Source organism: Papaver somniferum, chromosome 2 (genome assembly GCF_003573695.1).
Source record: "Papaver somniferum cultivar HN1 chromosome 2, ASM357369v1, whole genome shotgun sequence".
Taxonomy (NCBI): domain Eukaryota; kingdom Viridiplantae; phylum Streptophyta; class Magnoliopsida; order Ranunculales; family Papaveraceae; genus Papaver; species Papaver somniferum.
In genome coordinates, this window is record NC_039359.1 from 211252472 (window position 1) to 211265509 (window position 13038).

At 38.9% G+C, this 13038-nt stretch overlaps 2 protein-coding genes across 2 annotated transcripts; one reads left to right on the plus strand and one right to left on the minus strand.

Moving 5' to 3' along the window:
• Nucleotides 1-9050: 9050 nt before the first annotated feature.
• On the plus strand, nt 9051-10788 carry LOC113350428 (codeine O-demethylase-like). The gene is made up of 4 exons (XM_026594562.1): nt 9051-9425; nt 9509-9756; nt 9832-10156; nt 10250-10788. The coding sequence occupies exons 1-4, from the start codon at nt 9159-9161 to the stop codon at nt 10529-10531; spliced, it is 1122 nt and encodes a 373-aa protein (XP_026450347.1). The 5' UTR covers nt 9051-9158; the 3' UTR covers nt 10532-10788.
• Nucleotides 10789-10809: 21 nt separating this feature from the next.
• On the minus strand, nt 10810-12993 carry LOC113352738 (probable amidase At4g34880). Its single transcript, XM_026596520.1, has 5 exons — nt 12420-12993; nt 11976-12190; nt 11649-11891; nt 11339-11537; nt 10810-11223 (listed from the first exon to the last, which is right to left on the minus strand). The coding sequence occupies exons 1-5, from the start codon at nt 12954-12956 to the stop codon at nt 10810-10812; spliced, it is 1608 nt and encodes a 535-aa protein (XP_026452305.1). The 5' UTR covers nt 12957-12993.
• Between the last annotated feature and the right edge of the window lie 45 nt (nt 12994-13038).

The window sequence follows — 13038 nt, forward strand, 5'->3', positions numbered from 1 at the left end:
AAGACGTGCAGAAGTTAAATGGGCTACTAGCCTCATTAGGGAGGTTCATTTCGCGCTCATCAGACAAGTGCAAACACTTTTTCAACATCTTAAAGAATGGGACAAACTCGAATGGAGAGAAGAGCGCGAGAAAGCACTACAAAGTATTAAGAACTATATTATGAATTTATCTATTTTGCAGAAAGCGGAGCCAGGAGAAGAGTTATTAATATATCTAGCATCAACACCGCACGTATTAAGTGTTGTCTTGCTTCGCTTGGATCAAGGGGTTGAAAAGCCAATATACCACATAAGAAAAACCTACAATGCCGCAGAAAAAAAATTACTCAAAGATTGAGAAGCTTATCCTTGCATTAGTCTATGCAACACAAAAGCTCCAAATTCACTTTCAATCCCACAAGATTAAAGTACTGATAAAAGTCCTAATTGAATCAATAATGAAGAATCCGAAAAGATCAGTAAGAATAGAAAGATGGAATTCACAGGTAGGCCATTTTGGGATCAAGTATGAAATACTATCTTCACCAAAATCACAAGTTATCGCAGACTTCTTGGAGAATTTCCATTAGAAGAAGACGAAAATGTAGAAGAGATGATGGATATAGATGAAGAACAAGGAAATCCTAAAGACTTGCTAACAGATCGTAACTCAAATAGATGGGAGATACTAGTGAATGGATCATCAAATGGAGAAGGAAACGGAATTGGAATAGTATTCATTTCACCAAAAGGAGTAAGAATGGCTTACTCATTTAGGTTTGAGTTTGCATCCACCAATAATGAAACCGAATATGAAGCAGTGGTGCACGTATTACAACTAGCAATCGAAATGAAGCTAGAAGACGCTAGAATAACAAGTTAGTAACAATTGGTAACACGTCAAATATAAGGAGTATATAGTACAAACGATCCATCTTTACAGAAGTACAAGAAGCTCGTTGAAGAGTTATCAACAAAAATGCCAAGCATAAGTTGGAGGCACATATGTAGGAAAGATAATCGATTTTCAGACACACTGGTTTTTATTTCTTCTATGTTGATAGATCCAACCGCAAGGTATATAAAGATACAGACGCTCACTTCACCGTCAATCAAAAAAGAAAAAGAAGATGACACAGACGTAATGATAGTGGATGACGCAGAAGAGGAGCATGCAGGTAAAGACGAAGATTGGAGAACCCAACTTCATCTATATTTAGAAAAAAGGTTAAGTCCTAAGGAACATATTGGAAGTGCATAAGTTAAAAAGTCGAGCGACAAATTATGAACTAAGAGAAGGAGTACTCTATCGAAGATCCTTCCTAGGACCATCACTCAGATGTCTAACGCGAAAGGAAGGAATGGAAAATCTTAAAGGAAATACACTATGGAGACACAGGGAACCATAGAGGTGGAAGATCCTTTGCCCACAAACACAAAGATGCAAGGGTACTACTGGCCTTACATGCATGAGGATGCGAAAGAGGTATCAAGACGGTGCGAAGAATGCCAACGTCATGGGAAAAGGATACATGCACCAGGAGTGGCGCTAAACTCATCAACAAGTGTATGGTCATTTGCAAAATGGGGCCTAGACAATGTAGGTCCATTCATACCAGGAACGGGGCAGAGGAGGTACCTAATAGTTGCAACATACTACTTTACAAAGTGGGCAGAGGTGAAAGCATTCCAACATATTCGAGATCGAGATGTCTTCACTTCCATATTTGAAAATATCATTTACAGATTTCGAATTCCTGTACAATTAGTTTCTGATAATTGAAAGCAATTTGAGGGCGAAAACATAGAAATTTTGCTTAACGCGTTCAAAATACAAAGTGGAAAATCAACTCCCTTATATCCGCATAGTAATAGGCAAGCTGAGGAAACTAATAAAACAATTGCAGATATATTGATGAAAAAGCTTGAAGGACAAAATAAAGGATGGTGCCAACAAGTCCATAACGCAGTATGGGCGTACAAAACAACACGAAGAGAAGATACTGGAATGTCACCCTTCTGTTTAACATATGGAGTCGAAGCGATGCTACAAACTGAAGTCATCATACCTACAACGAAAAAAAAGGCATGGGATAAGAACTTAAACACATATTTGATCTTAGCAAAGCTTGATGATTTAGAAGAAAATAGAGAAATTTCCCTACAACATATGTAGAATTACCACAAGAGACTAGCCAGAGAGTATAACAAGCGCGTCAAAGAAAGAGAATTCCAACCAGGAGAACTAGTTTTAAGGAAAATACCGCCTTATCAGAGAGGAGGAGATGGAAAACTAGAGAAGACATGGGATGAACCTTATATAATCAAAAGAGTTGTTGGAAATACAGCGTATGAATTAACGGATCATGAAAGGGGTAGCGCGGGGCGAAGACTTGAACACTCGTGGAATATAAATTATTTAAATAAGTATTATCCATAAGTCATGAACAAAAGATGAAAATATTTAGAGAGTGAAATTAATGATGCACAAAGATGGACAGAGCTGAACGAGACGTGCGGTCTTTGGCTCTAATTAGTTATTATATTAGCTAATAAATAAAGAAATAAGACGTCAGAATTGTATCAATCAAGCGTATAAATGAAAATGAAAAGTTCTTTTTCTTTACATGTATCACACATGAGAAAAAGGAAAAAAAATATGACCTTATAATAAGACCTTAATAAAAGGCATCAGAAATAAAAACCTCTAACAATGGAGGAAAGGAATCCAATTATAGCGTGCACCCTAGTTCGCATAATAGCAAGAGGAAAAAATAAGACCTAACGCGCGTCATAATTGGGGAAAACCCTAGATCACAATTAGCATGACTCAGGTAAAAGCTATACCGACCCTGGAGCCTGAGTCATGGAGATTTGGGGTGAAATAAAAGCCCATCCAGTAGAGTGCCTTAGTCGAAATACTAAAGTAAGAAGCTCTCTACTAAGGAGTGCAGAAACTCGATCAGGGCGCCGAGGTACACGGTTGAGTCAAGAGTGCCTGGGGCGTCTGGAGCGTACCTGGATGCTCTTGACAAGTCCTGACTATGATGCACTCGGTCCTCAAGAAAACCCACTTATGGTGCGGTCTCGTAACCAAAATCCATATCAGCGGAGGGATAAGAGGTCGCGAAAATAACTGATCATTGCATCACTGGATGGGAAGAGCCCACCCTAACCCGGTAGGGATAAGCTTCCTTGAAGGGACAATCAGGGGGAATATAAGGACGGCACCCTCCATAAGGGAGCTGAATTGTGTCAAAGACGTTAATATCATGAGGCTTTTTACTCACGGGAGTAATAAGAGTCGTCGTATTAACGCATGAATACACCCTGCAGAGGCAAAAATACTAGAAGTGATAAGGCAAGATCAATGGGTCGTTACCTGAAAGGGTAATGACCGCCCGCGATTTTGCCGCACAAAAATATTTTAAGAAAAAAATAAGGGCGAAGATGATAAAACCTCTAACTAGGGGGCTCAGTAAAACCTCAATATAAAACGCTAAGATTATTTCAAAATATAGCGATTTCGATTTTGCAGCGAAGAAAATCACAAAGAAGCAATGAAAGATAGAAAAATACTTCAAGATTCATTAACGCACGGATAATAGAGGGAATAAGTAATACCTCTAACAAGCAGAATAATAGAGGCAAGTATGGGAATTAACATAAGAAAGGTATTATTCTCCTTGTTAGAGATAATCTTACATAAAGGTAGCAGAAATAGAAGTGTGCTTCAAAACTACATATCCAAAAATCCATAACCAGTCGCACATAAGACTAAAGGAAAAGAAAAGCTAAGCACTATTAGAAGGCGCATCTTGATCTAGTGCAGATACTTCAACATCAACCTCGTTGTTGGGGTTAACATCAGAACTTGGATCTTTGGAAAGACCACCGCCAGATCCATCCTTTTCAGGCTGATCCTCTTGAAGGAGAGCTTCATCGTCTTCATTATCATCACTCACATAATCATAGTCACTATCGGGCTCAGGAAGCTTCTCATCTGCATCCACATCAAGAGGTTCCACATCCACTAGAGAAAGTGAGTTGTCAACACAAACTCGATTTGCGAGAATTTGAGTTTTAACATGAGCTTCTCGAGCGGCACTCTTCTTAGTGTTCTCTATAGAAACCTCCATTAGGTTTCCAAGATACAAAAACCTCCAATTAGATTTGTCTCGAGAAGAGGTAAGTGCTATTGAGAGTCTAGTGCATTCTCTATGAGCCTTGGTCAGATTAGATCTCAACTTAGAGATGGTAGACTGATGCGACTTATCAGATTCTGCAAAAAAGACATTTAATTATTACCAAAGTGACAATTTCGCAACTACAAGATATGAGCCATAAAAGGAGGAGTAAACTGAGGCAGTCAGCTCAATGTGACTACCTTTCCTCTGATAAATGAGATATTGAGATAAAACAAGACTACTACTTTTCCAATTCTCCATAACCATATCAAAATCATCACCAACTAAACCTTGGACACGGAACCGAAACTTCTTTTCATCTTGAGAAAGAGAATCCTTTTCCTTCACAAGGATGTCATGAGACCCCTTTAGCTGCATATGTTATTCTCGGAGTTTGTTCATCTTCACAGTCAAATTTATCTTTCTCTGGTTCTCCAAACTTACTTTCTTCATAGACTCATCATGCTGATTTCTTAACATGCATCGCCTCTTTCTTTAAGAAAGACCGCTTCTCTATGGGCAAAATCTGATTTTTCATCTGATAAAGTTTGATATCTTAAGTCAGCGCTATACAACATTCCAGAATGATGGGATACTTGGGAGTCCAGAAATTCATTCTGATTAACTAAACAAAGATTCTCATTCTTTAGGTTCTCTATCTGATCAAGCGAATATGAATGATTATTAATTAACTGATCTATTATTATGCAATTTCTCATTGTCTGCACGAGCATTTTCAGCAGAATATTGATAGTTAAATCTCTCCATAACACGCTTCTGATTTAAGTCTTAACATATGCACGAAGAAACTCAAGACATGAATCCAAGTACAAGTGTCGTTTAAGTGAATGACAAAACAAAGATAGACAAACCTTTAAGTTATTGATTCTTAGTGCGAAGATTTTCGGACGCAAGAGATTCATCTTGAAGAGTCGCCTTCAACTTAGCATTTTGACGGTGAAGCTCTTGGATGGTGTTGCTAGACTCAGAAAACCCCTCAGCTTGGACTAAGCGACGACGAGAATCCTAAATGAGGAAATAATTTAGATGTAGATATGAAAGTGCGATCAATTAAAACAGAAAGAAAGTTAAAAGCAAAAGAATACTTACCAGAAGATCAAAATCAAGGTTAACACTTGAATCCAGTTGTGAGAAGATTTCGCTCCTAGCAGACTTATCTGGGGGAGAGTCACCTAATAGCTTGACAAGAGCATCACAAATGCGAACTTCGGAAGGATAATCAACATATGAGAGAGGGACGTTAATGATTCTCAGAAGAGGCTTGGTATCAGAAGGAGAAGAAGAGAACGGAATGAGAATGAGCGGTCATTACAACATCTGCAGAGGAATTGGTAGTAGTACCCTCTGAAACAAGTTCGGCTGTATCTTCCATTGATGCGGTAAAATACGCTGAGGCAGGAAAATTCACAAAAGTGGAAACCGTGGAATCCACTATTTGTGTGGTCACATTCTCAGAAGAAGAAACATCTGCATGATCAGCTAAAGCAGCTTCCTTAGGAGCGGAGATTTCCTTCGAAGACGCAGTAGCATCCAAATAAGCTGAGGAAACGAAGCCTCGTAAGGGAGCGTCAACATTGACATTAGGGGAGACCTCAGTACCCTTCTTATTATAGTTGAATTCTGGCATGACAAGAGACGTATTGATCGTGGGGGCTCTGCAAACTTTAATAACCTTTTTCTTCTTCTCGCCATTAATCTCGCTCTCAGTATCCTACGAAGAACAACGCAGATAAGAAACATAGGAAACAATATTGTTTCAAAGAAAAGATAGTATTTCTTACTGCTTTGTTATGCGAAGGCTTCCTCTTGCGAGACTCATCACCTTTGAAACTCGAAGAAGATTTAGGATTTGGAACTGTAATACGAGTATTACCAGAAGAAGAATTCTTGCTGCAACAAAACCAGTATGGGAATATGAAGAACAGTAGCAAAACAATAACAACACAGTAGCAGATCAACAATAACAAACTGGAAATTCAAGGGAAATAAAAACAAAATATTATTGAAAGAAGAATATATTAACCTCGAATGAGAATCCATAAAGCTCAGAGAAGAACAGCGCTGGGTAAATATTTATGAGGAAAGAACGAAGACCTCGAGAAGATGAAGATCAAATAATTGTAGAGAAGATTAAGGTTGAATAAAGAAAGGAAAAGATTATATCACCTCACTCCAATTATTAAATAGGGAAAGGAAACAACCGGTTAAATCAAGACGTGTCGGTTAAAAGGGAAAAGAGTCAATACGTGTAGACGGTTAATCCCAAATTACGGAAACATGTCGGTTGAGAAGAATGTGAAGAGGCGAACGGGTGCAGTAGAATAACAAATTGGAATTTCTCATACCTCCCTTTCTAACAAAAGAACGATATGAGAAGAGGCAAAATGTGGGTAAAAAATACCGCACACTTGCTTAGTATGCGAAGTAACTCCTCAAGTGGTAAGCGAATACGACCGCGTACAACATATTGAAGATGACGAACCAGATGACGTCACCTAATCACGAATAAAGTGTGAAGATCTATGCGACAGTAAAGAAACTATGCGGCAATGGTAAATCCCTATGCGACAGTAACGCACGTCAGATCCGAAATAAGGGGCTTTATTAGTTGTACTCCACTATGTAAACTCCTATATAAGGAGCCGAGCGCCTTTGTAAAGAGGAGGGATCTTTTAGAGTGCTTAGACACGATATTTAGAAGAGAGAAATATTATTTGCTTCCCAAGTTAGGATTTTCTCATATCTTTGTACCTGTTCTAAGATTTTAATAAAAATTCTTGAGATTCTTACGAAGATTTCTTAAATTGTTTTACAGATTTTACTTAGGGTGTAGCTGTGAGATTTTTCACAACTACATGCCCATGTAGTTGAAGTCAAATTAAAATCAATCCATATAAGCAGTGTACTCCTGAATTTGGTGGTTAATCACCCTAATCTGTATTTATTATTTTGGGACTCATATAAGCAATAGTACATGCAGGCGGATCACATTGATCCATTGTTTCTGCTAATATGCAATTGGCGCAATTTTTCTGATCTCATACTCTTTGCTAGTAATCTTCAGGTTTTGTTTTGATGGAAAACTGGTTATTATTGTACCAAATTTGTCCTTGTACACCGCAAATGTGTGCTTTAGTTATTTAATAATCAGCGGTAATATCCTCCAAGTTCTTTGTATTAAAACTTTTGAAATCCAACATTTGCGCACAAAATGGTGTGCAATTCCAAACTTGTAATGTATGCTATGTCAACATAAAAGAAAAAGAGCTAATTTTCAAGTCAAATTAATGACTGAAAACATATTGATTAAATTAGATGTTTTGATCGGAAAATGACCGATCTCTACTGTCCACTTAATTTTTATCTCTAACATGCAGCATTCCACAAACGTCCAAAACATCAAGCTCATTCTAATACTATTCAATGAGCAAAAGTTCAAATTGGTTTCGCATAATTGAACGAGCAGTGTTCTAAGGGTGGAACTGTGGAAGGAAAAGATACACATAAATTGATGGGACAATATATGACTTGATCTTCAAAGGAAAAAGGTGATAAAGAATTAATGGCCAAAAAGATAGTGGATTTCAATGAACGCGCAATCGTGGATATTTATATTAATCGGGGACATGAACTAATAATTTCATCCAATAGTGTCCGCTAGGGGGTGTTTTTTGGGGCGAAAATATGAAAACTCTTCCATCTAAATTAATATTTAAAACTAAAAATCAAAATCAAAATCAAATCCTAACAAGTTTGTAAAGATAAGTTAAATTGAATTGTTGTTGAGCAAGAAGAAGAAGAAATGCTTCATTGAGAAGGTACATGATACTGAATCATATTTAAAGTGTTGTCGTTGTTTTAAAACTTCGTTTGGGTTCGAATCATAAACTGAAACTTTTCAGTTTCAGTTTCAATCCACTCCTGGATTGTGTTCATGATGAATACCCTATTGTTTTTTGTGCCGGCATGGTTTTTAACATCAATACCATGTCGATACTAGTGTCGGCATGGTTTTTAGGATGAATACCATGCCGGTACTGAGTGCCGACATGGATTTTAGGATGAATACCATGCTGGTACTGAGTGCCGGTACTGATTTTAGGATGAATACCATGCCGAAACTTGCTATTTCAGACAAATTTTTTCTGTATGTTTTTGTCCTCAAACCGGCACGGTTCACTTGGGAATCGACCATGCCGGCACCACTACCGGTATGCTCGATAATGAACTTTTTGTGCCGGTAGTGTACTTACAATTTCAAAATTTGGGGATATTGTTTACCATGCTGGTACTGGGTGCTTGATAATGAACTTTTTGTGCCGATTTGGTCCCTGCCGGCATGGTATTCATACTTTTACCATGCCGACACTAAGTTTTTCAGGCGTAACAACGGTCGTTTCAATAACAGAGTCCAATAATTGTAATATCAAAGGGAGCAATAATCAATCAAAGATTAAAAGAAGAAGTATATAATGGAGATTGGAGAGGGCATACGACTTGACCGACATCCAACCCAAAACATATGAAGTGTGAGTTTAGGAAACCCAAAGATGCAAAAATAAATAAATAACAATAAATAAATAAATAAAAAATGCAATTATTGGTTAAAGATTTAAAAGGAAAACCGAAAGTGGAGAGCCACAAATTCGACGAGCCTCAAGATGCAGAACTGGTCCCATGCAGAGTTCATATGTTGGTGACGATGCATCACTGACGTGCACCACTCCACCACCGGCTTCATGCAAAAATTTGTTGACTTACTTGTGCCAGATGCGAAAATGATAATAAACACGCAAAGTCCGTCTAGACATGCATGGGGCCATCAATTAAAAGGTGGGTGGAATTGTAGGGCAATAAAAGGATAGACGTATCATTAAAGAGAGTGCGAGTCAGTTCTTACTCTGATATAGAGCAGAGAAGAGGAGGCTCATCAATCTGAGTATTAGGAAGCTGTTGTTTGAAGATTAATTCATGGAGGCACCAAAACTAACAAAGCTAGGTGGTTCTTTGTTGGTACCTAGTGTTCAAGAATTAGCCAAACAGTCACTTGCAGAAGTCCCAGCTCGATACATACGCACTGACCAGGACACTTTAGGTGATAATGTCACCGTTACGTCTATGATAGATCAATCAGTACCTGTGATCGATTTGCAGAAAGTACTGTCACCAGAACCCATCATTGGAGAGTTAGAACTGGAGAGGCTTCACTCTGCTTGCAAAGAATGGGGTTTCTTTCAGGTAATATACATGTACATTTCGATTGAATATGAGGTTTGTTTCAGGTATTAACAAGTAATTAAATTGGTTAATGCATGATGTAGGTGGTAAACCATGGAGTCGATAATTTATTGGTAGAGAAAGTGAAATCAGATATCGAAGGTTTCTTCAAACTCCCAATGGATGAGAAAAAGAAATTTTGGCAGGAAGAAGGAGATATAGAAGGATTTGGACAAGCCTTTGTTCATTCAGAAGACCAAAAACTTGATTGGGCAGATATGTTTTACATGCTCACTCTTCCCAAACATATGAGGAAGCTTAGGCTATTTCCCAAACTCCCTCTACCTCTCAGGTGACTTCTCCATCTATTTTCCCCGCACAAAATCTGATGCCATTCTATAACTGGGAAATTCATCTCATCTTGCAGGGAGACACTTGAATCCTACTTATCAGAGTTGAATAAACTTAGCTTGGCTCTTATCAAGTCTATGGAGAAAGCTCTGCAAATGAAGACTAACGTCATGGCAGAGTTGTTTGAAGATGGGATACAACAAGTGAGAATAAATTATTATCCTCCTTGCCCTCAAACAGAACACGTCATCGGCTTAACACCACATTCAGATCCTGGCGGTTTGACGATCCTCCTTCAACTTAACGAAGTGCATGGATTACAGATTAGAAAAGAAAAAATATGGGTTCCCATTAAACCTCTACCGAATGCCTTTGTAGTGAACCTTGGAGATGCTTTCGAGGTAAGAAGGGTTGATGAAATCGAATTATCCAAGTTTAGAACAAATGCTTGAGTTTTGACTATTAATCCTTTGTTGCTTCCTTGTGCATGTCAGATTATGAGTAATGGGATTTACCGTAGCGTGGAACACAGAGCAATAGTAAACTCAACAAAGGAAAGGCTCTCAATTGCAACATTTAATAACCCAAGAGCAGATAGGGAAATAGGTCCAATACCTTCCATGATCACACCAGAGACGCCTGCCTTGTTCAGAACAACTGGGTATGAGGAATATTTTAAGAAATTCTTTTCTCGTAAACTCGAAGGCAAATCATTCCTTGACTCCCTTAGGATAAGAGAAGGCGATGAAGGAGCAAAAATTGTTCAGGTTGACTAGCTGGAGTAAAAATTGTTGATGTTGTTGGTGGATTTTGCTTCTGAATTTGGTTAATAACCAGTAATCTGGATTCAACCTATAATAGTTTGATTAATAAAGACTCCAACCAGTAAAAAGATTCAACTCTATAAAGGCTTTTGAAAATAATAGCAGCACGCTTCTAGATTGACTACTGTGCAGACTAAAGAACGACTGCGTTGGGTCCCAAAACCAACCCTTGTAATAATGATGAGGAAAATAAATACAACATCTCTTCATCTGGTACAGTTACTACTGCGCTACTGACTAGCTAGAAGCTGAGTGATACTCCTGTTATCATCTTCTGAGGTTGATTTTAAGGACGGAGGTCTCCTAATTAGTGTCGCCTGTTCGAATGCATAAGCAATCTCAATAAGCTTTGGCTCTGTACCCCTTAATCCACCGAAACAGAATCCTACTGGCATACCATCATTATCTTCATCATAAGCTGCTGGAACACTTATGCCAGGGTATCCTCCTATCGCTAGCACAGCTGCAAAATCTGAACCTGGAGTCACGATTGTGTCCAACTTGTTCTCCATCATCAACTTTTCAAACCCGTCTCTGGACAGTCTCTCCAGGTGCTCCACTATAGCCTTTTCTTTCTCGCCGTCCACTCCATGTGTGTTCTCCGCCGCTACAAGCATATCTTGAGGGAACTTATCTACCTTTTCCTGCACAACATTTGGTGGTAGTTGAAGTACGTACACTGACAACAGTCCATTAAATATCGTGACAGATGTGCAAGTGTTATTCTAGTGTTAACAATTGAGCTGTTTGAACTCTTACCAAATCCCTATGGTTTTTATTGAAGGCAATTATATTAGCCAATGACCTCACTGGAGAAGTAATTAGCTCTTTCAAGTAGATATTCAATGACTCTTTGAACTCCGCCTTCATTACTGTTAGTTCACCACTATGACCCGGATTGGTAATGATGTCGATGTGCTCAATTTCCAGGTTGTCCACTAAAACTGCACCTACTCGCCTTTGATTTACCAAATGGAGGTCAGTTCAGTTGTTTCAAAAGGAAACATAACTTTTAACACATAAGATAGGAATTCCTTAAGTTAGACTCTACTGCAATCCCTTTAATTACCTCATTGTGTCAAAATGCCCTTCAAAAACTTGCGAAATGTTCGACCCTTGTGGAAAGCTGAAGAAGGGATGCCTGACTATCCCAATTCTTTTGCCTGCGAGACCATCTTTCTTGAGAAATTGCTTGTAACCCCCGTCAGGTATGTACTTTTCTGCTGCTTTTGTAGCTTCAGCATCTAGCTGATCGAAGCCAACAATTGCATCCAGCACATAAACCGCATCTGATACGGTTCTGCAAATTGGCCTACTCGATGCAGCATAAAAAAATGTTGATTCAAGAACAATTACTTTCAAATTGAATGTAATATGCCAGAGATTGAAAGCTTACCCGATGGTGTCCTGTCTAGGCGCAACAGGGATGACCCCAGCTCGACTTGTGAGTCCAACAGTAGGCTTAATTCCAACAACCGAGTTATGACTAGACGGGCAAAGTATCGATCCATGCGTTTCAGCACCCAATGATACCGTCACCAAGTTTGCAGCAACTGATATAGCTGATCCACTACTCGAACCACACGGAGTGCCTGACAAAACATACGGATTCTGCACACCGTACATACAAATCAAACATTTCTACATCATTTCCAGGCACACTAACTAATATAACAGTACAGTCTATGTTGTGGAATGCAGGGCCTAGTTAATAGAAAATGTGAGCCATTGTTCTTTTCAATTTTTTCTGGGCGCCTAGATGTTAGGCGAGGCGAGGCGAGTACAACATTGGGTACAATCCCTTTAACATGCGAAAACTAACACTATCTTAACGATGTACCTTACCCTGGCCACCTCTTGCAGACCAACCCTTTGGATTATGGAACGAACGCATGTACGCCCACTCACTCAGACTCGTCTTCCCCAAAATCAACGCACCAGACTTCCTCAATTTCTCGACCACCCCTGCATCTCTCGGCACCACAGACCCCAGCAAGGCATATGATCCAGCAGTTGTGTTGAGTTTATCCTTCGTCGCAATAGTGTCCTTGAGAAGGATAGGTATCCCATGTAACTCCCTGCCCTTAGCAATTATCCTCTCTGAATCAGCTTTATCGGCTAGATCTAATGCATCTGGATTCAACTCGATTACAGCCCGGAGAACCGGGTTGAGGGTCTCAATCTCTTGTAGATAGAATTCAACTAGTTGTCTGGATGTTAGATTTTTCTCCATGAATGCTTGTTGGATGTCACGGATGCTGGCTTCTCTAATTGAGAATGAAGTAGTAGCAGCAGTACTAGTGGTAGAACTGAAGAACAATGACAGTAATAAGATTAACAGGAGATCAATGGAGAAATTTCTGTGATGGGACTCCATTTTTTTGTGATTGATTTTAAGTACTGATTGAATGATTGATGATACAGATTGGAGTGGAATTGAAGTTTCGGAGTAATTAGAT